General features: G+C 50.9%; 1 protein-coding gene across 4 annotated transcripts in view; it reads left to right on the forward strand.

Moving 5' to 3' along the window:
• Positions 1 to 24,946, forward strand: part of ASIC2 (acid sensing ion channel subunit 2) — a 1,130,491-nt gene that overhangs the window by 989,441 nt on the left and 116,104 nt on the right. For all 4 annotated transcript variants that reach the window (XM_070061074.1, XM_051824639.2, XM_070061073.1 and 1 more), the window contains exon 2: positions 18,927 to 19,077. In XM_070061074.1, coding sequence (XP_069917175.1) covers positions 18,927 to 19,077 — 151 coding nt within the window. The remainder of the gene's footprint in view (positions 1 to 18,926; positions 19,078 to 24,946) is intronic.

Consider the following 24,946-nt stretch of genomic DNA (forward strand, 5'->3'; position numbering starts at 1 on the left):
CCAGAGACACCTGGCATTTCAGACAGCCCTTCGAGTCCCGCCTCCTTCTCCCCATGAGACCCTGTCTTCTCTTGAGCTTGTAAGTAAAAACCACACTGAGATGACTGGCTATATGCCAGTGCCCACGCTCACTTAGCCACTGAACAACCCTGTGAGGCAGCCCTGCCTCCCATTTGACAGATGAGAAAATTGGGGCTGATTTACACAGCTGGAAAGCAGAAGCATTTGGATCTGAACCCCAGAACTCACTGGCTCCAGCTGCCCTCCAACCCTGTGCTTCCTCATCGTGACCTGGATTCTCGTCTCACTCTGCTCCCCTCCCTCCAGGCGTGGGGTCCCTGGGAGTCTGCCCTGCCTCCACCTCCAGCACTTCCTATGGCCTGGAATGAAGATTGCTGGCTCTGGTTCATGCCAGTGACAGGCCTGCCCATGCCTTCCCCAGGGAAGGCCAGTCATCTGCTCTTGGCATTCACCTCCAATATCCCAGATTCTTTTGAGTGTGGGATTGAAGGGCATGCACACAGTGTTTGCACAAATATCTGTAGTGACAGGGAGCTCACCATCTCCCAGTGCAGCTGATTCAATTCATGGGCAAGCAGAATTTGGGGGTTGCTTTATCGTGTTTAATAATTAACATAGATCCATTTTATCATGAAAAATTTCAAACATGCACAATAAACAGAATAATAGCATGAACCCCGTGGACCTAGAACCCTGGTCCTGTGATTTTTTCTGACAGAGTTAGAAGTGAGAGAGAGACAGAGAGAAAGGTCTTCCTTTTCCGTTGGTTCACCCCCCAAATGGCCAGTACGGCTGGCGCCCTGTGCCGATCCAGAGCCAGGAGCCTCCTCATGGTCTCCCATGTGGATGCAGAGCCCAAGGACCTGGGCCACCCTCCACCACCCTCCCAGGCCACAGCAAAGAGCTGGACTGGAAGAGGGGCAACCGGGACAGAACCGGTGCCCCGACCGGGACTAGAACCCGGAGTGCTGGTGCCACAGGCGGAGGATTAGCTTAGTGAGCCACGGGACCTGTGATATTAACAATGGGCCATTCTTGTTTCCTGTGTTCCCCTGCCCATGTCCATCCCTCAACTGAAGATGAAGAGGAGAAACGGGAGGAGGGTTTATATATAAAATTACAAAATTATGTATATAATTTATATGTAATCAAAAATATAATTTAGGGACATTAAGATGCATGAATCTTCCCTATATGGTGAATACACCTCTTTAACACATACTTTATTATGAAATGCTTAGAGACTTCCAAAAGTTCACGGGAAAAGATAATTAAAAGATAAGTTTATTTTGGGGGCAAAAATATTTTAAACCCATACCTAGTTATTGCATAATATGCTTTTTCTGCAAACATCCTAAAGACCCCTCATGTGCATGGGTTTTGCACCAAAATAAACTTACCTTTTAATTACATTTTCCATAGACTTCTTGAAGTCCACCCCCCATAGTGATATCTCCTCAAGAAGGTTCTGGACACTGTAACTGTTAAGTTTCTTCTCTGTGTTCAACCCCAATCGTAGGCTTAACTCTCGACAATAGTAAACAGTAAGTCTATTCTCTCTTCAAATATTTGAGAAAAGTAGTCATGACTCTCGCTCTTTTCCATTCTGAATACCCGTGCCCTTGTTCCTCCAACCACTTCTTTTTGGAAGATGGAAGATTGACAGCTGACACCAATCAGAGAAGGCCTGGTGTCACCTTACCAAACCTCATTTCAGCCCCAGTCCCACTGGATCACAAGGGTAGGAAAACATTGACTAGTGGAGGTGTTGCCCATCACCCCAGATTTCTGCTTTGAAGAATGCTGGCTCCAGGGCAGGGGCCACACAGGCGTACTCGCTGTATGCAGTCTGAACCTCTGGGAAGAGTGCAATTTTTTCTTTCTTATAAAACAAATTGCAGCATTATTTCTTTCATTCATTGTTTTTTCAGTGTAATCATTCATTCAATAATTTTCTGTTGCGCATCTATGCTAAGCTAGGTCCCTGTGTAGAATCCTTGGATAAATAAGACATAGTCACACAGCTTGGGGGTAGGGCAAAAGTTATCCATTTACTGGGTATTAATTGATTACAGGCTGAGTCCCTAGACTCAGAACAGGTGCTGAGATAATGGCATTGTGCAGAAACTGTGGTCGCCTTTGCGAGATGGAGGTACATACCCACCCAGCAACCAGGGATTTTGGTGGATGATAGCATCCTTGGGAATTGTCTCTGGTGAAGGCTATGCTCAGGGGTGGCCCCAATCTAGTGGGGGTAAAAAAAAAAGCCGGCCCCCAGTCTCAATCCAGGACACCTCTGCAGGGCCACTGCAGCTCCAGAGCTCCCCATGGGTCAGCTGAGGCCTCTGTGGCAGCCATGTAAGAGCTCACCTCCTCCCACTGTTAGAGTCGACTGCCCGAAAAACGTCACCAAGAGACATCTCTTATGCAAACAGCAAGGGGAAGCTTTATTGATTATCCAGCATGCTGGGGCTGTCTGATCATACATGAACAGAGCAGCCCCGAATAACCAAAGGTTTGGGTTTATAAAGGCAAAAACCACAAAACCGGGAAGGGGGGAATACATGGTTGCTATGCACGGTTGCTATACACAGTTGCTAAAATCAAAAGAGAGTACATAAAATCAAAAGAGAGTATATGGTTACTGGGGTCAACATAACCTAAAACCTAAGTGAAATTAATATTTATCATAATCTTGACAATACCAGTTACAATATTACAATTAGCAATTAGGACTTGACATTAATGTAAGACACAGACAAATCACATCTTTATTATTAGCCCAGGTAACCCAGGTGCAACCTTTTTACTTTTAAGCTTGAGCAATCATGCTAGGGGGTTTTTGTGCTCTGCCAAGGGTGATGTAGTGCACTGCTATTGTCCGACTATTTGAGATCATAGTTTCAGACCAGAGTCTCACAGTGGGGGGGTGCTTTCCCAGAATGCAGTCTCAAGTGCTCCAAAATGGAGTCCCTACTGCCAAGGTGCTACTCTGTCTTATTTTTTTACAGCTGTACCAGCAAGGTTTAAACCTGTAAGCTTAAGCTTAACTTTTTACACCCGCACATATACAATTTTAACTCTTCACCACAACTTCACTGTCTAGGTGTACATGTGGCCGATGGATCAAAGGCCACCTGCGTGCAGTCTCCAACTCCAGGGACCTCCCCTCTAAACCTGAGACATGAGCAAAAGTGAGCGAGCTCAGAGTAGAGGCAGGCACCAAGCGCATGGCAATCAGGGCTTGAAGGGGAAGCACGTGATATGGGGAAAGAGGAGCCATTCAAAGACCCAGCCTTGGGCTGCAGGAGCCAGCTGGGAGCTGAAGTCTGTGGAGGAGTTAGGCAATCCAGTATGACCAGGTGGAGAAGAACACAGCACATGGTCAGAGCCACGAGGAGGGCTCCTAACCCCTTCTGATCCCGAGGGCAGGCAGCCAGGGAAGGCTTTCTGGAGGAAGTGGTCCCAGGCTAGAGGATGAAGGATGAGTAGGAGTTTGCACAAGGTAGGATGGGGAGGGCCCTGAGCACAGGAATCGGTGGGTGCAAAGGCACAGAGGCATGCAGTAGCACGTTTGGAGAAAGGCAGAGCGGGACAGTGCTGACTCAGGTGCAGGAGAGAAAAGGCCAGAAGGAACCAGTGAGGCTGGGTCCCTGGCTTTCCTGTATACAGACCCACACAAGGCGTTTGTAGCCGTGGAAGGGTTTAGGAGGGAGAGTTTCTCTCCAGACAGATCCCACAGACTGCTACATGGAAAATAAAGGGAGGAGGGGGGATGGGGGCAGGGAGACCCTCTGGTGGGTGCTCCCAGGTGAAGATGAGCTCACCTTGTTGCACAGCTGACGCTAAGCAGGGTTGAGAGGATGAGATTAACCAGAGGGGTATTTTTAGAGCAGAATCAACAAGACCTCTGCCTGTAGAAAGCAACTACCCTTCCGCCCTCCGTTCTCTGGCTTTGGGAGATGAGGCTGGAAGGAACCTGAGCGGAAATTTTGGGGGTGTAACAAGGACTCCTCTCATTAATCAGCAACACCCCTGGGCCACCCTGAAGAATCTCCCTTTGCCGTGCCTAGGAAATAATTGGCACTCAAGAGGTTTCACGCCCTGGCTTACAATAAGCGTAACTTATGTGTAAGTGCTTTGGAACATGTCCATGTACAAATCTTAGGTTTTGTTGCATGGCTGAGAAATATTAGCATGTATTTTTGTGGCGGTCTCATGGAGTCTGCGTAGTGGGATGCACAGAACCCAGGTTGTTTAATCAGTCAAGGGTTGCGATGCTGGGTGCCTCTGACTTGCTGCTCTAGTGGGGTGAGTCATTTTGCCTCTTGTGGCCTGAGTTTCTGCCTCTCTAACAATGGGAACAATCAGTTGCTGAGAGATTTCAATAGGATCCTTTGTATAAAGTGCTTGGCACAGCACCTGACACGTAGCAAGGACGCAGTCTCAGTTATGTCTGGGAAAGACCTACAGCCATTATCAGAAGCCTCCCATGGCACTCCCCGAACAATGCATACCTACCTGCCACCCCAAAAGAACAGGAAGCAGATGGGGCTGAAACCATCACAAAACCTGTTAAGGGACTGGCATTGGAGCTTCTGCCCAGCCCTTCTGAAAGCAGGGCAGGTTGGCATACCTGTCAGCTGACTTGGTCCCCATGGCAACTCTGGGAAGCAGGTGTGGCCAGACATTTGACAACATGACAAGGCAGTGTCATGGAGTCATCAGTGGGAGAGCCTGGACTTCTTGCCCATGGAACCCTGAGTGCTATCCCCCTCCCCACTCTTCAGATGAGGAGGCAGGAGGTCAGAGAAACAAGTAACCAGCCCGGGACCACACCACCCAGTAAAATGAATTTCAAAATATGCAATTCCGTCCCGGTCAGAAACTGTGTTCTTTCATGCCTCCTGCATGCACTTCTCGGGTCTGTGGCCCCTCTGCACGTGGCCTGCCTTCTGTAATCCCCAGTCTCCTGTGTAAATGGGACAGTGCCATCCATGTTGCAAATAGGAGAGCCCTTTGTCAGATCACTTTCACCAAGTCTGCCTCAACTTTTCTCTTCCTCTGAAGTTACCCAGGGATGTGCCTAGTACAGGGTATACATTAAGGAGGCACCCGTTTTCGAATTAGTGCAAGTACAGCCCCCAGAAGTGAGCGCCTCCTTATATCTCGTGGCCTGGGTCTTCATTTGCTCTATTCTCTCTGTGGAGATCTTGGAGCAGGGGAGGGAAATGTGAGGGAGGGGGCGTGGGGAGAGGACACAGCTGTAGGGGTTGTAAATGTAGGTGCTGAAACCAGGCCCTGCAGCTTAACAGGCAGCCCTCGTTCCATGTGTCAGGAAAGCAATCTCAATAGAGGGCGAGCTTTGCCATTTAAATCACATCTGGTCAACCTCCAAGACCATCCACAGCAAGAGTAGAACACAGGGACATTGTCTGAGGAGTTCCTGGAAAAGCTGAAGTGTTTTAATGGGAAAACATGAAACACTAAGAATGTGCCATGTGGGTAGTTACCTATCTGACCTTTGCTTGATCAGCTTTTAGAAGAAACCTGCTTTCTGCCCTAGCATTAATTGGAACATCTGCTTTTCCTCTGTAAACATCGTAAACCATCATTTGCTTTCCACTGACGCATGGCTTCAATGCAGCTCTGTATAATAATGCAAAAGCAACCCACAGCACCACAGAACACACTCTGAGCCCCTGCTCTCCCCTGCCCCATCCCATCCGAGCAGGCCTGGTGCAAGGAGTGACATGTGTCATCTCAGGGTTGTTCGACAAGAAGTGCACCCAAGCCCTTGGGGTAGGTATTGGAAGGTGGGGAGAAAAATGAGTGTCAGCTGAGCAGAAACTTCCAGCCAGCCAGGGCTCTGTAAACTCCTTCTGCAGGAATACTCAGGGAATGTTCCAGGAAGGATTTTAAAAATATTTTTCCCAAAAGAAACCTTTTATTTATGAAATACAAGCTTCATGCACTTCATAAGTACAACATAGGAATATAGTGATTCTTCCCAACACACCCACACTCCCACCCCTCCTCCTCCCTCTTCCATTCCTAGTCCCGTTCTCCACTAAGATTCATTTTCGATTAACTTTACACACAGAAGACCAACTCTATACTAAGTAAAGATTTCAACAATTTGTATCAAGAAAACTGAACAAGTTTTACAGTTAACTGATAATACATCTCATTGAGGACAGAGGTCCTGCATGGGAAGTGAGTGCACAGTGACTCCTGTTGTTAACAATTAACACTCTTATGTATGATTTCAGTGATCACCTGAGGCTCTGGACATTAGCTGCCAAGTCTATGGAAGCCTTTTCAATCCACAAACTCTGTCAGTATTTAGACAAGCAAAGTGGAAGTTCTCTCCTCCCTTCAGAGAAAAGTACATCCTTCTTTGATGGTCCCTTCTTTCCACTGGGGTCTCACCCACCAAGCGCCTCCACGTAGAGCATTTCTTGCCTCAGTGTCTTGGCTTTCCATGCCTGAAATGCTCTTGTGGGCTTTTCAGCCAGACCAGAATGCCTTAAGGGCTGATTCTGAGGTCAGAGTGCTACGTAAAGTGATTGTCATTCTATGAGTCTGCTGTGTAGACTGCTTCCCATGCTGGAACATTCTCTCCCTTTTAATTCTATGTATTGTCATTACCAGACACTTAATCCCATCTATATGATCATGTTAACACTTAAGCCACCAGAAACCCAAGCAGGCTCATGTTCCTATAAATCCATCAGCTTCATGGAAGCGGGGAATAGGGCTGTAGTCACCAGGTGAGGCAGGCAGTTGTAAAGAGGATTTGTAACAGTACCACAGTTCTCTCCATTCTGGGGAGTTCAACTGTAGAGATTGTACATATAAGTGAAATTGTGTGGCATTTATCTTTCTGTATGTCTGGCTTATTTTACTTGGCATAATGTCCTCTGGATCTAGTCTTCATCCACTGGGCCACTTCCCAAATGACTATAATAGCCAGGGCTGGGTCAGGCCATAGCCAGGAGCCGGGAACTCCATTGAAGTCTCTCATATGCATGGCAGAAACTCACATATTTGAGCCATTTCCTGCTACTTCATGGGTGTGTTAGCGAGGAACAGGGTTGAAAGCAGAACAGGTAGGACTTGAACCCACACCCAACAGGGGATGCAGGTGTCCCAAGTGTGGGTAGCAACTGAGACTAGACTAAGTTACTGGAATTAAGGCTTATTCTATGCATCTGCTCTCCCACAATATGGTGCTGAGAGGGAGCAAACAACCTCTATGCAGCTGCCTCATCAGTTTGATAAGCTGCAGGAGCTGATCCTGCTCCTGATTGGAGGAGAGCAGCGTGCTCGGCATGTGGGCAGCAGAGCATGGATTGGTGGAAGAGGACTATAAAGGAGGAGAGAGACAACATGCACCAGGAACATCTGAGGAACATCTGAGCAGCCCCCGAGAGAGCCAGCCGGTAGTGTGCCACTCCTCCGTGGAAGCGGGGAAAGCGGCGGGGGCGGGCGCGGGGCCGCCACCCCTCCACGGAGGCAGGGGGCCAGCAGCTAACCTGGGACGGCATCGTTCCTCCGCGAGTGGGGGACTGGCAGCTAACCTGGGAAGGGCCGAGCAGACAAAAGAACAGCGCAGGGTCCAGTGTCGTTCCTCCGCGAATGGGGGAGCGACACCAAGCAGCAGCTTAGCCAAAATACCTACCCCTATATGGAGCTTTTGTGTCTGTTCATCCACTGATGGACACTTAGACTGATTCCATGTCTTATGGCTATTGTGAATTGTTCTGCAGGAAACATGGGAGTACAGATATTTCTAGAACATATGATTTCCATTCATCTGGATAGATACCAGCAGTGGGATTGCTGGGTCATATGGTAATTTCATTTTTAGTTTTTGGGAGGCCCACCATACTTGTTTCCAGAGGAGCCGTATCGATCAATTCCTACCAAATGTACAAGGATCCCCTCTTCCCTAAATACTCGCCAAAACTTGCTATCTTTTGTCTTTTTGGTAACAACCCCTCTTGCAAGTGTGAGGTGTTATCTCCTTATGCTTTAATTCACATTTCCCTGATGCCTGGTAGTATTGAGCACTTTTCGTATGTTTGTTGGCCATTTGTAATGTTGGTTGCCAGAGGCTGGGCTGGGCAGGTGGACATGGAAAGGGGAGACACTGGTAAATGGATACAGAGCTTCAGTTAGGAGGAATCTGGGTAGTGATCCATTCCAACGCATGATGACTGTCGTTAATAATAATGCACTACATGTTTCAAATTTGCTGAAAGCATTGATTTTAAATGTTTTCAACCACAAAGAAATGATAAGTACATGAGGTGATGGATATGTTAATTAGCCTGATTTGATTATTCCACAATGTATACATGTATCAAAACATCACATTATGCTCCATGAATTTGTAAATTAAAAAATTGAAATCTTGGGGAAAAAAAAAACAACTTGTAATGGGAACCATGAACCCTGGAAATTACATCCTACCAGAGCTCAGAATTCAGAGCTCAGGTGCAGAATCCCTGTTAGTAATAATAATATTAGCTGATTTTATTAAGTGAATATCCTCTCCAAGGCACTTGGAATCCAGTATCTCATGGGTAATCAGAACGCAGGCTAAGACGTGCCCTGTGCACGTGTCGGGCCTCGGGGCCACATCCCCAGCGTGTCTGCTGCCGTGTCTTGAGCAGTTCCTGCCTTCTGTCTGCTTTGCCTACAGATTAGAGCAGGGCTGGGCAGTGGGAATCATGGCTGTAGGATCAAAGCAGGGAGGCAGGCAGGCGAGAGGGCCAGAAATCTGGACATGGTAATGGACTGGGGGTGGCGTATGGCCACTCCTTCTCCTTCACTGTGGAACCCCACCTGGATCTGCTCCCTGCAGCTCGGAAGGTGCTTATCACAGCGAGCCTTGCTCCCTGGAAAGGTGCTCTTTCCATTCAGCTGTCCTGGCCCAGTGTAGCTAGGTTTGGCTTGGTGACCTGTGAGCAGCAGGCAGATGGGAGAGCTGGATGTGGGGAGGAGTCCTTGGAGGGAATCAGATGCCAGCCTCTGTCAGTCACTGCATCCCTGCCTTAATAATTATCCACCATCTGAGAGCTAAGCTCCATTACTTATGGTGCACAGTGCCTGGCACACAGTCAGGCTATCTCCTGCCACAGTCTGTCGTCTTCTGCCCTTTCTGCCTGTCCCTTAGCAGAGCCTGTGGTTGTCAACCCACTGAGGGTGTCAGGTTCCAGAAATAGGAGAAAGAGTGAATGATGTGTGGATATGCAGGGCTCAGCAGGAAGCTGGAAGCAGGAGTTGTCATCACTGGTCTTCTTAAGAGCATTAACACGGCTTTGCTAAGACCAGAAACCCATTTAGGGGATCTGTCCCAGCCTGCTGAATACCACCGGCATCACCACTATCTCTAGGGGAAATCCTGCAATATTTCCCCAGGTGCCCACCAGGCAGCTTCCTTCTGTGCACTGCTGCAGTGTCTGCACCCTGCCCTCACCATCCCTCAAGCCGTTCCTAAAGGATACAGTCATCCATGTGCCCCCAAGACTGGTGCAGCACCTCAGATACACGAGGTGCTTCATAAATGCTCACTAAGTGAATGAAGGAGTGAGCCACAGATGTGGCCACAGATGGACCAAGACCTTAGACCCAATTTTCACAACCCAACAGCATCTGTTTTCCTCTCTGGCTCCTGGGGAACTTAGGCATGACCCAAACCACAAAGAGAAGTGCTCACCATCTGGGCTGGGGGTTCAAGACCCTCCACAGCTCTTTTGATCTTTACAACAACTATTGGAAGGCACTTCTACCAGCATTTCCAAGACAAGGGATCAAGATGCAAACAGATAAAATGACTTCCCCAAATCAGTAGCAGGGACAGCTGGACTGGCTCCCAATACCCTGACTGATTTTCTTTCACCCAAACCTCCCATTAAGTGCTTAATACGTGCCAGGGGCTTGGCCAGGCCCTGGGAATCCAGAGATGAAAACAGCACAGTCTGCTGTCTGCAGGAGACAGACAATGGGGACTTCAGAGGAGCAGCCCCCATGATTGCATCCTGTTGGAAATCTCATCAGCTCAGATGCCTGCTACCCCCTGACCTAACCGTGCTGGAGTCCAGTGTAAGGGGCTGCTTGTTGGTGCCCCATGTCTCCTCTTCATCATCTCAAGTCAGATCCAGCTGGGATTGCCGTGGGAGCTGTTGGGAGCGGTTCACAGGCAGAGGCTGCTGTTTTGAACACCTTTTCGGGCATATGACTAGAACGCCTTGACGTTGCCCCTCTGATCTCACACCTCTTCCACCAAAAGAACATTTGCTCACAGAAGTGTTTGAATCCAAGGAAAATCCAGTATCCCCTGTGGTCCCCCTCTGTGCCATTTTCCGACTGATGGATTTGTAGTCTTCTGGTGCCCTGTTTTCTACAAGTTTTTTTTTTTTGCTCACTCATGTCTTCCTGCATGGGCTGACAGTCTCTGGACAGTCACCCAGGAGAAGAGACCATGGCTGTGCTTCAGGCTTAGAGGCAGAGGGCAAGAGGGCCTCTGCCTCATAGTAAAACCAGCCCAGAAAGTGTCACACCCCAGCAGCTGGGCTCTGGGACATGGAGTGGGCGAAGGGTCCCATTACCAGGATTGTAGACTCAACTAAGGCAGGGCCCTAACAATGCCCACATGTAAAGGGAAACATCAGGCAGACTGCTCTCCAGCTGGAGGACTTTGTGCAAGGTATTCAGCCTCACAGCCTCAGTTTGCTCGTCCACAGGTTGATCCTCCTGCATCAAAGGGCTGGGTGACCCTTAGCAGATAGATTGTTTCGGGCAATCCATCCACTCATATGAATGCTCAACAGCTATACCTCCTTCTTGTTCCTCCCAGGAAAAGCAGCGCTGTGAAAAAGATGGCGGGGAAGGGGTCCCTGAACAGAGGGGTTGCATTCTCCTGTGTCCTTCCTTCCCAAGAACAACACCCACCCCGTGATGGTGCTTTCGTGGGCACTTGTAGGAATCGCCTTGTTAATCTCCTGGTTAATCGCCAGCTCTCCTGCAGCTCTCTTGAAACATAACAGAGGCTCGGGAACTCCTGCTGTAGGAGCAGATGGTTGGCCAGCGGGCTTTTCCTAGGAACATTCCTTGCCTTCAGAGTGAACCTTCTAGGCAGCCTCCTTGCTCTTACTCCCTTGGCTGTAGTCTTTCCCGAGCATCTTAGTTGCGACATCAGACAAGCGAGGCGGATGTGTTCTCTTTGCTGGAAGTCTGATAACCCACCTGACGCACTCTCCCACTTTCCAGTTGTGTGAAATGTGCTTGAAAGAGGGATAAACAACACCAGCACGGTTAAATGACTGGCATGTTATTTTGAAAACAGCCTAATGAGAAATTTCAGGAGCTCATTGAGAGGAAAGCTGAATCGACTCAGGGAAAGAAAAAGTCTTGAGTTTTAGAGGCGCTTCAGAGCAGTGCAATTTCATTTCCTTCAAGTGTAATAAGCAAGAAGAGACGAGAAACTCATTGCCTAGGAAAAGCCCTAAAGGTCAGGACTAATAAATGGGTTGGAAGGTTTGAAGCTTGCAGGCCGTCGTGTGCGAGTAAGTGGATGTATCTACAGTTCCTGCAGGGACTTATACATAATTTATTTTCTTAAGTGGGTACACGGTGTAGGAGTGTTGTTTGCACTTTTAATTGGTCCAAAAAAACTGTGTCTCTGTGGGTATCGGTTGTTCTTAACTTCTCCCAGCAAGAAGTCTACTTTACCTGTAAGGCAGGTGCACCCACAGGTCACAGCAAGCCCCATGCTGGCCCGAGGGTGGCAGCAATTACCAGTCTCACTCTTACTCCTGGGTACAATGCCCTGGTCTAAGGGTCCCAGCCTTCACCTGCAGCCCCTGGTATGAGCAAACAGAAGGCTTTAGCCACCAAGCCACAGCCAGACTTCTCCTTCCAAACAAGCTGTGTGACTCGAGGCAAGCCACCTCACCTCTCTGAACTCTAGACTCTCCGAGAAGTTTGAACAGGAAGGTTTTTGGTGCCTGGCTCTGAGCTGCGCTCCCTCCCAAACCCCCTTCATGTCAGCAAAGCACTGGTCTCACCTGTCTGCCGGGAGGAGGAAAGGGTCTGAACCATAGCTTCAAGGAGCAGAGAGCAGGGAGCACGGAGCACAGGCTTTGGAATTAGGCGAGGATAAATTTCACCCTGGCCTCTCCACTTCATCAGCCGTGACCTAGCTCAACCTCCTGGGCCTCAGTTTCCTTATCTGTAAAATGGTGATGATGTCACCAGCCTCATAGGACTGCGGTACCTTTAGAGATGGCCGATAATAAGTGACAGCACCGGAGGCCGCTGGGGAGGGCACCAAAGCTGGGCTGTGATCTCAGAGCTACCTTTAGGGTCACCAGGAGCACTGTGAGACCGGCTGCTCACTCTAGTGTCCGTGTTCCTCTAACTTTGTGCCAGCCTAAGAGAGGCGGTGTCCTCTATAGCAGGGACTGGTTATTATTCGCTTGCTGGAATTCAAGTGTCGATTTTCGAAGTGCATCTCCTCCAGAATTCTGTGGCCTCCCAGTAATCTCGTCGGCTGCCCGGGGCTTCCGGCAGCGGACTTAACATTATTAGGGAATCGGCAGTGCGTGGCAGCTGGCTCTCTTCATTCTCCCTAGTTTGTTTACGACGAGCTTGGTGTTGTGTGAGCATAGCAGGACAGGACAGGAACCCCCAGTGCTCCTCTCCTCCAGTTTATCTCTGACCCCTCCCCCCACTGTCCCCTAAATACTTCACCTGTCTTCTGCTGAGCAGGGAAAACACGGATCCCCATATAGATTCATAAACAGTAAACATGTGGATTAGGGAATCTTCCCAACAAATCCACTTTCACCCTCTCCTTTAGGCCCTAAACCATGTGGCAAGATCATTTGTCCTGGCTTTCAGAGAGGACTCTGAAATTGCTGCATGTATTCAGGGTTACAGAATTCAGGAGCCAGAAGCTGCCTGGGTCCCTTCCCATCCAGCTCTAAAGCCCATTGTTCCTTCTTTTTTTAAAGATTTTATTTATTTGAGAGGTAGAATTACAGACAGAGGGAGAGACAAAGAGAAAGGTCTTCCATCCGCTGGTTCACTCCCCAAATGGCTGCAATGGTCGGATCTGTGCTGATCCGAAGCCAGGAGCCAGGTGCTTCTTCCTGGTCTCCCATGTGGGTGCAGGGGCCCAACGACTTGGGCCATCTTCCACTGCTTTCCCAGGCCACAGCAGAGAGCTGGATTGGAAGTAGAGCAGCTGGGACTGGAACCAGCACCCATATGGGATGCCGGCACTGCTGGCGGTAGCTTTATCTGCTACGCCAAAGCACTGGCTCCCCATTTTTTATTTAAAACATTTTTGGAAGGAAGAGACACAGATAGATGCATCCAGTTAGATGGCTCTCAACCTGTTGATTCACTCCCCATATGGCACCAGTAGCCAAGGCTGGGCCAGGCCAAAGCCAAGAGCAGAAACTCAATCCAGGTCTCCACATGGGTGGTAGGGAGCCAAGCTACTTAACCCAACACCACTACCTCCCAGGGTGCACATTAGCAAGAGGCTGGAACCAGGGCTCAAACCCGGCACTCCAGTGTGAGACGTGGGCGTCTTACACAGCAACTTAACCACTGCACCCAGTGCCCACCCTGTGGGACCCATTTCATAAACCACTCCCTCACTCTTGGAGATCTGCATTTGAAATCTGTGCCTTCTGCTTAATTCTTACAAGCCCAACAGGTACAATTCTAAACTCTTAGGAAGCCAGCATACCCATCCCTGCCATCCACAATGGAGCTGTCAGCTCTCCCAGGAAGGCAGGGGAATGCCTGGGAGAATGGCACGTCTGGAGCAGCAGCGAGCTCAGCCCAACAGTCTGGACTTAAATAAATTGTATTTTCTGGCTGGGGGCAATAAGGCGTAAATTCGAAGCGTGTGCTCCACTTACACATCATTATGCCCCGAGAAGGGGAAGGAGAGCTGCATCTTGTCACACGTCTGTGGCAAAATTGCTCTGTGTGTAAATAGCTCTTCAGCCTTTGATGTTGAGCAGCGAGGAAAATAATCCTCGGAGCAGGGCTGGGCAGGAGCAGCAGGCTCAGCAGCCCCGGCCAGCAGCCGGCAATGCAGCCAGCAGACCCTCGGCCATCTCTGAGCCCCTTCCCCAGCACCCAGTCTACACAGGTAGACTGCCCCCTGCCGTCTGTTCCTCAAAGGATTATTTTCTCTAGTCCTCTCATGGAAAAGTAAGCAGAAATGCTTACATGCACTTAAGTGAGAAGCAGAGAAAGAGAAAGAGAGGAACAAGGTGTTTGCATGAAGTCTGGCTAGAACTAGGTGAGACCAGCCAATGCGGAGGGACGCCTCCCAGAGGTGAGTAGGGGGACACAAGGCAGTAGCACCTTGGAGTCTGTTCACTCATTGACTCATTCAAGAAGACACATAGTCCCTGACCTCTTGAAGCTTACACTCTAGTGGGAAGAGACATGTTCCAACAATAATCACACAACCATCAAGTTACACACTTTTTTTGAAAGAGGTCTCCCATCTGCTGGTTCACCTCCACCACCCCTGACTCAAATGCCCACAACAGCTGAACTGTGCCAGGTCAAAGCCAGGAGCCGGCCGGCGCCATGAATCACTAGGCTAATCCTCCACCTGTGGCACCAGCACACCGGGTTCTAGTCCTGGTTGGGGCACCAGATTCTGTCCCAGTTGCTTCTCTTCCAGGCCAGCTCTCTGCTGTGGCCTGGGAGGGCAGTGGAGGATGGCCCGAGTGCTTGGGCCCTGCACCGGCATGGGAGACCAGGAGAAGCACCTGGCTCCTGGCTCCAGATCTGCCATTTGGGAGGTGAACCAACGGCAAAGGAAGACCTTTCTCTCTGTCTCTGTCTCTCTCTCTCACTAACTCTGCCTGTCAAAAAAAAGCCAGGCGCCAAGAACTCATTCCAGGTCTGCAACATGAGTGGAAGGGACCCAAGTACTTGAGCTGTCGCTACTGCTTCCCAGGGTGTGCATTAGCGGGAAGCTGAACTCCGGAGCAGAGGCAGGACTGGAACTTGGGCACTCTGATACAGGCTGCAGACATTCCAAGTCAGGGCTTAGCCCTTACACCAAATGCCTGCTCCTAGTTACACACTCTGATGTGCTGGAAAGGAAAACTACAGGGAGTGTGAGGTTGTAACACCTGAAGCCTGATGTAGGAGGAGGCTGGGAGTGGAGGGCTGGGGTGATCAAGCCAGGCTCCTGGGAGGAAGTGGCTTTGCAGGAGCTGGCCAGGCAGAAGCAGCGGCCTGTGGAAAGACTCTGTGTGGAGAAGCTCGCTGCATATCCCAGGAACAGCAGAGGCCCACTGAGGCATGTGGATGAGGGAGAAAGGCCAACAGCCTGAGGACCGGAGGCTTCCTCCTAAATACACCAGGAAGCCACCACGGGATTTTAGGGCTCATCCTGGTGGCCCTGGCTCAATCGAGAACTTGGCCATCACAAAGCATCACTTAGCTAAAGTCACCCGTCAGCTCCCCGGCCCTGACCAACCCTGACCTGGGTCAGCTCACACCTGGTATATTTGTCAACCTGCCCAGCGGGAAGGGTGGGGAAAAGCAGATGAGTGTTCAGCTTCCAGGGGCCTTGGAGCATGAGGGGTGTGTCCCTGTTGGCTCCCTGTCTGCCCCTCCTCCACAGGGAAAGATGACAGCTTGAGAGGCTTCAGTTCTTCACCTGCTACATAGGGCAGACGCTCGGTCAGTGATGAAATTCGCAGGTGGGGGAGACTTTGGCTATCCCCTAGATCTTCCATCTCTTCTCTAAGTGGGGAAACTGGGGGTGGCCCGCATAATCAGGTCAGGATCCCTGCTGGACGTGTCCTTGCTGTGTGACCTTGCAACAATCACTTCTCTCTCAGGTCTCTGTTTCCTTGTCTGCAAAGTCGGGGCGAACGAGGTGACTGGTCAGACCCCCTTGGGTTCTTATGCTTTGTCATCGTCCTCTGGCCTCAGGGAGGGGTAGTGCCTTTACCCACATCCTCAGCATGTTTGGCAGAGCTGACTTCAGAAATAGACCTCGCGGTCTACCTCTAGCACAATATGCTAAATCCAAGGACCAAATGGTGGGGCAAGGGACACCAAGGGAGTTGGAACTTGGAAGAATCTGAAGCTAAGCTGAAATTTACTTTTCCTTACAAATGTCTTCATACAGATAGGGGAATTAATGGGATAAGCAGTTTTGGATACAGGATATTTAGAGTGTCCACAGAGAAAAGCCATATTGGAGCCCCCCAGCAGTCGCTCCAGGTGTGTTCAACCCCTCTCCATGGCTGTGCTAACTATGAAATGCTCTTATCTGTTCGTTTCAGTGGTCCCTAAGAGCGTCTCTCCAGGGGACAAGTTTATTAGCCAAGTTCAATTGCAGTATGCAGTCATGATGATAAAACCCAGTTCTTTTAAAAAACTTCATTTGTTATGAACATTGTGGTACTTCCAGTGTTCTTCCCAGTGGGAAAGCAAAGAGTAAGGCCAGGCTGTTCTGCAGTGGGCAGCTGGCCAGGGACTCAGTGCTATCTTATATAGCAAAGAGTAGACTCTGGTATTTTGCTAGTCCTTCCTACAAGTTCTGAAGGCAGCTAGTAGGTCTTATACTTCTTTACAGTCCCCATGATCCTTGCACATAGTAGGAGCATGTGCATATGAATATTGATTGGCTGATGGAAAAAGCAAGACAGGGGCATCCTATGTCCTGGACATGTCCCAATGACAAAGCCCCTGATGTCTCTCCCAGGACACACAGATACACACACACACACACACACACACACACACTCGGAAAATCAGACAGATATGGATTTGAATCTCAACTTCTCTACTCGCTGGCTGTGTGATCTTGAGCAAGTTATGTCACCTGTCTGGGCCCTGGATCTCTCTGTACAGTGGGAAAAGCAATACCACCTGTGTCACAGTTGCAAGGGTTTAACCAGATAACATGGATGAGTGTCTAGCACAGTGTCTGGCATGTGGTGGGGTCCCTCTCCCTCGCTTCTTGCAGCCATTGAGATCTGCAGCTACTGATGCTCACTCCTGCTGTTTACCTGTCTCTGCACTGGAGCACTGGAAGCCAGCAGGCCTCCCCGTGGCCTCCCTGCTGCGGAATTGGCCAGTGCAATATAGCATGGTCATGGAGGTGGCCTGGGCCACAGTCTCAGTGGCTGCTGGAGTCCAGTGCAGTAGGCCTGGCTCCCTGCCAGCCAGTTTTGCCAGGTACATCTTGGCTTCAGCCTGAGGTTCCAAGCCAGTTATAAAATCACAAAAACCCATAGCATTTGTAGAAAGATTTTATAATTTTCCAAGTACTTTTGTGGGTATTATCTCAGTTGAGCCTCTTGGTAACCTAGAGAGGTAACAAAGGCAAGGGCTATTAGATCCCCATTTTATAAATCATTGAAGCTTGGAGGGTTTATTCCATTCACCCAAAGACATGTAACTAGTAAGTGGCACCCTCAAACTTTGGACAAAGTTCTGTTCCTTGTCCTGGTCGTTTCCCACACAGTCACTCTCCATCTTCATAGTCATGCTCTCATCAAGTCCCTACTGTGTGCCAGCAATGCACTCCTTGGCTGGGGTTCAGAAATGAGAGGCAGAGTCAAATTCAGGAGGGAGGCAGAATTGGTTATCAACAGCCACATGCAGTGGACATGTGGTGAAGGAGCAGGGAGAACGGTGAGGAGGGACAGTGGCCCAGCTTGGTCCAGTGTCTCAGGGAGGCTTCCTGAAGAAGACATGTGTCAGCCCAGCCTGGCAGAACAGCTAGAGGTTGCCCGGGCAGAGAGAAGGCAGCAGAAGCAGCAAACAGAAGACAATCATATGTCAGTCAGCAGGATGTAGCCCAGGGTGCTGCCAGTGCTTTGTTCTGACTCCACCCACTCATTCAGTCAACATATATATGTGGGGCACCTCCTATGCCAGGTGCATGCTAGCCACTAGGGATAGAAACCTCCGTGAGCAAGCAGACACAGTCCCTGGGCTTGTGCATTTACCTTCTGTTGGATGCCGGTGGACTTGGGTGGAAGGCAGTACTGTGGAAGGTAGGAGGCATTGGTGGGGTGCATCACAGAGGCTGAGTGTGGACGGTCTGGATTTTAGCATAAAGGGATTGGGGAGCTCTGACAGATTTCCAGTACAAGATTAACATGGTCAGGTTTGCCCTCAGAAAGAGTGAGCGATGACAGCTTAGAGGACGGACTGGAGAAGGTTGTCTGAAATCCGGGAGTCCAGCTAGGAAATCAGAGTGGCCCAGGCAAGAATCACTTGGCTCCTAATTACAGCAGTATGCAAGGAGAAAGGCTCCATTCAAGACACGTGGGTAGTGTTACAGTCTCGCTGGCTGGCTAGACGTGGAGGAGGAGAGGATGCTGATTCTGAGCCCTCAGCCAGTGGCAGTATTGCTCCCCAAGGCAGGAATGCAAGAGAATGGCCATGGGGTGGGGAAGCTGAGCGAGGAGGTGTGTCCTTCTGGCACCTGCTGAGCATCAGGGACCTGTGAGACACCTGAAGGGTGTTTGTCAGACACAGAGATCTGGTGTTTGGAGGCTGGGTGAGAGCTCAGGCCAGAGGAGTGGATTGGAGATGATGGTTAGTGTGTGGAAGTGGACAGGATATCCCAAGGCCTGTCTACAGAGGGAGAGGAAACCAGATCCTATTCCACAAATCCCAAATGATGTCCAGATGTGTTCTTTGATCCCACTTGGCTAAAGTTGGGGCGTCAGCCAGAGTGAGAAATTTTTGGTCCCCAAAAAAGGTTGGTTGTGATGGGTTGTGGGGACTCTGGTCCACTCTGGCATTTCTGGGGTCTTACCAGTCTCTGGAGCCCAGCCTGAAGTCACCATGTGCTTCTCTCTCTCTCTTCTCTCCTTCAGGTGTTTACAAAATATGGGAAGTGTTACATGTTTAACTCAGGCGAGGACGGCAAGCCGCTGCTCACCACGGTCAAGGGAGGGACAGGCAACGGGCTGGAGATCATGCTGGACATTCAGCAGGACGAGTACCTGCCCATCTGGGGAGAAACAGGTGAGCAGTACACAGCGACAGGGCGCTGGGAGGAGGTGGGCGGGGAGCAGCACCGACACCAAGACTGTTTCGGCTCAGGTGGACGGTCTGACCGGCTGCTCTTGGGTAAAGGGTGGGTGACATGGTGGCCAATGATAATGGAGCCCCTGGCACGGGCTGTGTTGCCCCTGGAGAGGGCGAGATGATGGGAGTATCGGAGAGGGAGGGCATGAGGGTAAGGGGAGGCCTGGAGAAGGTTTGAAGTAGGGCTGCTGGAGCAGATGAGTGGCCTGGTTTCAGGAGAAGGGGAGAGGAGGCACCAGCATCTTCCTCTCCCAGCCTGATTATCCCAACCCAGCCAGCCGGTCCAAATGGGGAAAGAAAGCAGGCTCCTGCCCAGTGGGCTATGAACCATTAGAAAACCAAAGGCCTAGAACTTGGAGACCTGGTGCCTGCCTGTGTGAGCCCAGCGTGTGGAGTGGTGGGGACCCACATGTGTAGATATAAAGCTGAGTTCTTGTGTTCATTGCTTGTGCAGCAAACTCATGTACACTGTCTCGGGCTTTGCACCTAAGTAAGGAGATTCAGGTGAATCCTGGCAGTCTCACCCTGCCAGGAGCTTGAGCTGTCCCCACCAAGCATCATTTGCTTTAACCATTTCCTGTGAGGTTGGGTAGCTGGGGAAGGAGGAGGGGTTTGAAGCAGGGGCAGGGGTAGGGGCAGATGAAATGGGGCAGAGAAGAAACTAGCCAGTGCGTCGGGTCAGGTTTTCTGGAATGATGGGCATGTCTGTGCCATCCAGGGTTAGCCGCTAGCCCCTGTGGCTGCCGAAAAGCTAAGATTTTCCTATCCTTTCATTCCTGTTGATGTAAAACTGGGTGGCCACAGGGGCTAGCGGCTGTGCGCCAGAGGGCAGCAGGTGCACCAGGGCACAGCCCCACATGGCTCTCTTGGCTTCTTGGGTTTCAGCCTTTGTGCCCACCTCCCAGATTCCTCTGGGGCCATCCTGCCTTCATCCCTGGCCTTCCTGTCCTCACTGCCTTGAGTGGCAGGCAGAGCGCCTTGTTCTGTCTGCTAGGGAGGGAGGCTGAGGTTAGGCAGCTTCCCTGAGGCCACCCCGTCAGTTCCTCATCTGCAGGCCGAGATGTCACTGAGCAATCGGCTGGTGCTTGGAGTCCCCTCAAAGCCGCTCGCCTCCCAGACTGGGGGGAGAAGAGGGTAACCGGCACAGCCGCTGAAGGACAAGAGGTGGACTCTGGCAGGTGAGGGACGCTTGGGTGTGAAGTTGCCCTAGAACTGTGGGCACAGGCAGGCCTGGCTCACCAAGCCACCTGGCACCATGGACACCGTCCCGCTTGCTGGAAATTTCCCCCTCTCAGAGCCCAGGCCATGCTGGGAGGTACATAAGTGATGGTGGCAAGAAACAAACTGAAATGTGGCTGTGGCTGGAGAGGCAGCTTAGAGACAGGCAGCATCAAGGGGGAGAGAGAGTGGTGTGCTGAGGTCAGACAGACCCAAGACCAAACCCAGCTCTTCCTTTCCTAGCGACGTGACTGAGGGCAAGGGAAGGTGCCTCTGTGTGCTCCTCTATGAAATGGACAAGGACAAAACAGATGAGAGCCACCCACTTTACAGGGTGTCTGAAAGCTCCAATGGGAGACTCTGCAAACTGTACTCAGGGGAACGCTGACCACAACCCTGGCAGTGGAGGAGAGGCGGGCATCACCAGAGGCAGAGCAGGTGCAGAGACCCCACCCCTGCAGCCCTGTTCTGCTCAGAGCAGAGCCTCGGGTGCCTTCCTGCCTTGCTTTGTGGACACCCCCACCTCTCAGAAACCTAAGAAAGCCAGGCAGGAACCACTGCCCTGGGCGTATTTCCCTTGGGAGAGGTAGCAATGGTTTGTAAGACCCCTTAGCAAAAGGCAGCTCCTTTGGAGGGACCCAGCTCCAGGGACTCAGGCTTAGACAGTAGATAATGACTCTACAAAAATTATCAAAAATGCCCCATTTTGTGGGGTACGCTAGCACAAAAATGTGTGCTGGCGTATCCCACACCAGGGGGCCCTGTTGGACCAACAACTCTGGCCATATCATATACCATTTTAAAAGAGCAGGGCTCATACATGTGTGGACCCAGAACAGGCTCCAAGGGCATTAGGAGTCTGGGATGCGCTTGTTCCATGGATGTAAAGGGTCCAGGAACTGTGGCTAGACAACATGCAACACGTGTGTTATCACAGGTGTCGCTCCCCCTCTTCGTGGAGGAACGACACTAAACCCTGCCTAGGCTTCATATCCGAGTCACGGCACCATTATGTCGCTCCCCCTCTTCGTGGAGGAACGACACTAAACCCTGCCTAGGCTTCATATCCGAGTCACGGCACCATTATGTCACTCCCCCTCTTCGTGGAGGAGCAACACAGGACCCTGCGCTGTTCTTTCGTCTGCTCGGCCCTCCCCGGGTTTGCTGCTGGTTCTTCCCGGGTTGGCTACTATCCCTTCCACCTCCGTGGAAGGGCAGTTCCCCCTGGCCACATTCCCCACTTCCGCAGGGGAGCGGCACACCGCCGGCCGGCTCTCTCGGGGGCTGCACAGGCGTTCCCCTTAGATGTTCCCCGTGCATGCCGTCTCTCTCCTCCTTTATAGTCCTCCTCCGCCAATCCTAACTCGGCTGCCCACACGCCGAGTACGCTGCTCTCCTCCAATCAGGAGCAAGTCCTACAGTTTATTGGTTGAACTGGAGGCAGCTGTGTGGAAGCTGTTTACTTCTCTCCCAGCGCCATATTGTGGGAGAGCAGATGCATAGAATAAGTCTTAATTCCAGTAACTCAGTCTAGTCCGGTTTGCTCCCCACAGTGGGAGAGCAGATGCACAGAATAAGTCTTAATTCCAGTAACTCAGTCTAGTCCGGATTGCTCCCCACAACAGGAGCGCTTTATTGTGCTATGTCAGGAGCCTCCACGATAGGAATAGCACACACAACATTCACTTCCCAAATGCCTCAGGCCATGGCAACCTTCTTCATGGAGGAGCTTACAAAATATACTTTTGGAAAAGCTGACCTAGACTACAGAAGTGCAGGTTTCACGGCCGGGGTTTTCTAAAGGAAATTAAATTGAAGACAGGTGGGAGGTTGTTAAAAATGAAAGTCTGTGTAGAAACCTCTGAGTAACTTCAAAGATAAAAGAAATAGGCAGCAGGTTATCTAGGTTGCACATAAGAGAGGCCTGAATCAAACAAGCTTAGGCATAAAAGGAATTGCATTGCCCTCAGAATCAAGGCAAGCTCACGCAGCCAGCCAGCGGGAGGGGGAGGCCGTGGTGCCAGACACAACAGGAGCCAAGGGCTGCTGTGCCCTGGGACCCCTCGCCTCTCCTCTCCAGGACCCTTTCATTCTCACTAGATGCAGCCTTTACACACACAAGCACGTGCAGGCATATACACATGCATGCACACATATGAATATACACACATGTGCACACACACATGATTTTCACACATGGTTTCCTGTAGACCCCCAGTTGTATAGCTTACTGATCTACCACCAGCACGGGACTTTTGTAACTATCTCACTGATGCAGCAAAAAGAAAAACAAAGGAGGAGATCATTGGCTCAGCTTAGTCACATGCCCAGCCCTGGGCCCATCAGCAGTGAGCAGGGGAGCGGGTTCATGGGCAGACCCTGGGTGAATGGCACAGGGGAGGAGTCCCGAGGGGCCTCTGTGGAGCGGCTAGGCCTGTGAATGGCTGTGCTGGGGGAACTAGCATGTTTGTATGTGGCAAGGGGGTTGCATCTTAGGAAACTGGATCAGTGTACAGGGAGCTCTCTAAGGAACTCTAGCTCTAAGTGGACAGGTTTAAATGCTGGCAAGACCACAAGTAAGGCACTCTCTTTCTCCCCTCCTTTCATTCCTCATTCACTCCAATGCAAAACACACTTTTTTATGAAATATAATCAGCCTTGATTTCCCCAAATTCCAATGTTAAAGAAGCATGAATGTAACATTCGACATCTTCTAAGGGGGGATTGTTTTTAAAGCCAATGTTCCGATAGGGACAAAGCCCTGGCCCTGTTATTCCCCCGGTCTCTGCGGCCTCACGCTACCCCACCTTGTTAACCTGCCTCTGGCCACACTGGCTTCCTTTACTGTTTTTTAAATTTACTTATTTTTCATTTTATTTAAAAGGCCAAGACAGAGATGGACACACGAGAGAGATCTCCTGTCCGGTGGTTCAATCCCCAGGTGCCTGCATCAGCCAGTGTTGGCCAGGCCAAAGTTGGGAGCCAGAAACACAATCCAAGTCTTCCACTGGAGTGGCAGGGACTCAAACACTTGAGCCATCCTCTGCTGCCTCCCAGGGTGTGCGCACCTCGGCAGGAAGCTGGAAACGGGAAGGAGCTGGGACTCACACCCAGGCATTCCTTATGGAATGCAAGCAGCCCACCCGCTTCGGCCTCCTGACTGCAGTCTGACTTCAGGGCATCACGATCACGCTTCCCTCTGCCCAGTACTCTCCCTGCTCCGACATCTGCATGGCTGATGGCTTCCCTGTGTCCAGCCTTCGCTCAGATGGCACCTTCTCGGTGAGCCCAACCCTGACGGCCCTATCTAAAATTAGACCCTGCCTCAGTCCTCTCCCCCTCATCTGCTCGATTTTGCCTTGTCCCTATGACATGTTCCCTTCATACATACCACGGGATTTACTTAAGTTCTACTACCTGTCCCCTTCCACTGAAACATAGGGCCCAAGAGCTCAGGACTCTTGGACTGATATGCTGGAGCAATAAATATGTGTTTAGAGAGCCAAAAACTGCTGGACTCGTGCAAACTGCAGGAGCCCAGGCGAGGGAGAAACTAACACTAACGAGCAGTCCTGGGCGTCTTCCCAGGACGCTGCTCACTGGCCGGGGTCAGCACCGTGGGAAGAGGAAGGAGCGGGGCCCAGAGAGGTTGAGTCAGCTGCCCAAGGATGCACACCTAGTGAAGACAGTGAGTCAGGGCAAAACCAGGATCAGAACCCAAAAGCAACGCTCCCGCCACTAAATTCCTTTAAAGTTCCGAGCGGGATTGTGAAAGCGCTGCCCCAGTGATGGCGGGAGAAAAGAGATGGGGGCAACGCACTGGCGGCCTGATGACAGGTCTGTGCTGGCGTCCTTTGCCGTCCTCTGCTCTGTTCTCCTTTGAGAGAGGGATCACACGTGGAATGAAAGCTTGAGCGCCGTCTTTGCACACCAGGCAGGTGGAAGCAGAGCTCCGGAGCAGCTGGAAAAGGGGGCACCAGTTTGCCTTCTCCTTTGTTCTCGGGCGCCGCCCCAGAGCGTCCGCGAGACGCGCTCAGTCTGCAGGGAGCCCAGTTTGAACACCGTTGGATAGCAGGTGTCTGTTCATGAGCTGTGTCTGTCCAACTCTAAGCACTGCCTCCTTTTTGCCGAGGCAGTGGAGGGAGCTCGTGGGAGGTCTGTGGAGCGCCAGAGCCGAGGGTCTCAGCCTCTGATCAAACCTGGGGCACCTCACCAAGCAGATGTGTGGGTGGGAGGGTCCCACCACAGGCCCCACCTCAATAGCAGCCAAGGAGGGTTTTTTCCTTTCTTTGTTACACATACAAACCTTCTGGGACAAAGTCCGTAGTTGTCAACAAATGTTGACAGAGACCAAGTGGATGAGCGGTGACTGACTCGGCAAAATAGGCTGAGAAATAAGAGCCTGCCCTGGGGGAGCCAAGTGGCTCCTACCTTAGAAGCCCAGAGAAGATGAGAAATCGGAGGCATCAGCTCCCGCTGCAGCCGGACTGAGAGGTAGCACTAAAACGAGGAGGATTCCGTTACCAGTCGGAAAAAGGAGCTGTTCAGGACCCCAGATGTCATTCCCTGGCCCGAGGCAACCAGACAA

The sequence above is a fragment of the Oryctolagus cuniculus genome, chromosome 17 (genome assembly GCF_964237555.1).
Source record: "Oryctolagus cuniculus chromosome 17, mOryCun1.1, whole genome shotgun sequence".
Classification (NCBI taxonomy): Eukaryota; Metazoa; Chordata; class Mammalia; order Lagomorpha; family Leporidae; genus Oryctolagus; species Oryctolagus cuniculus.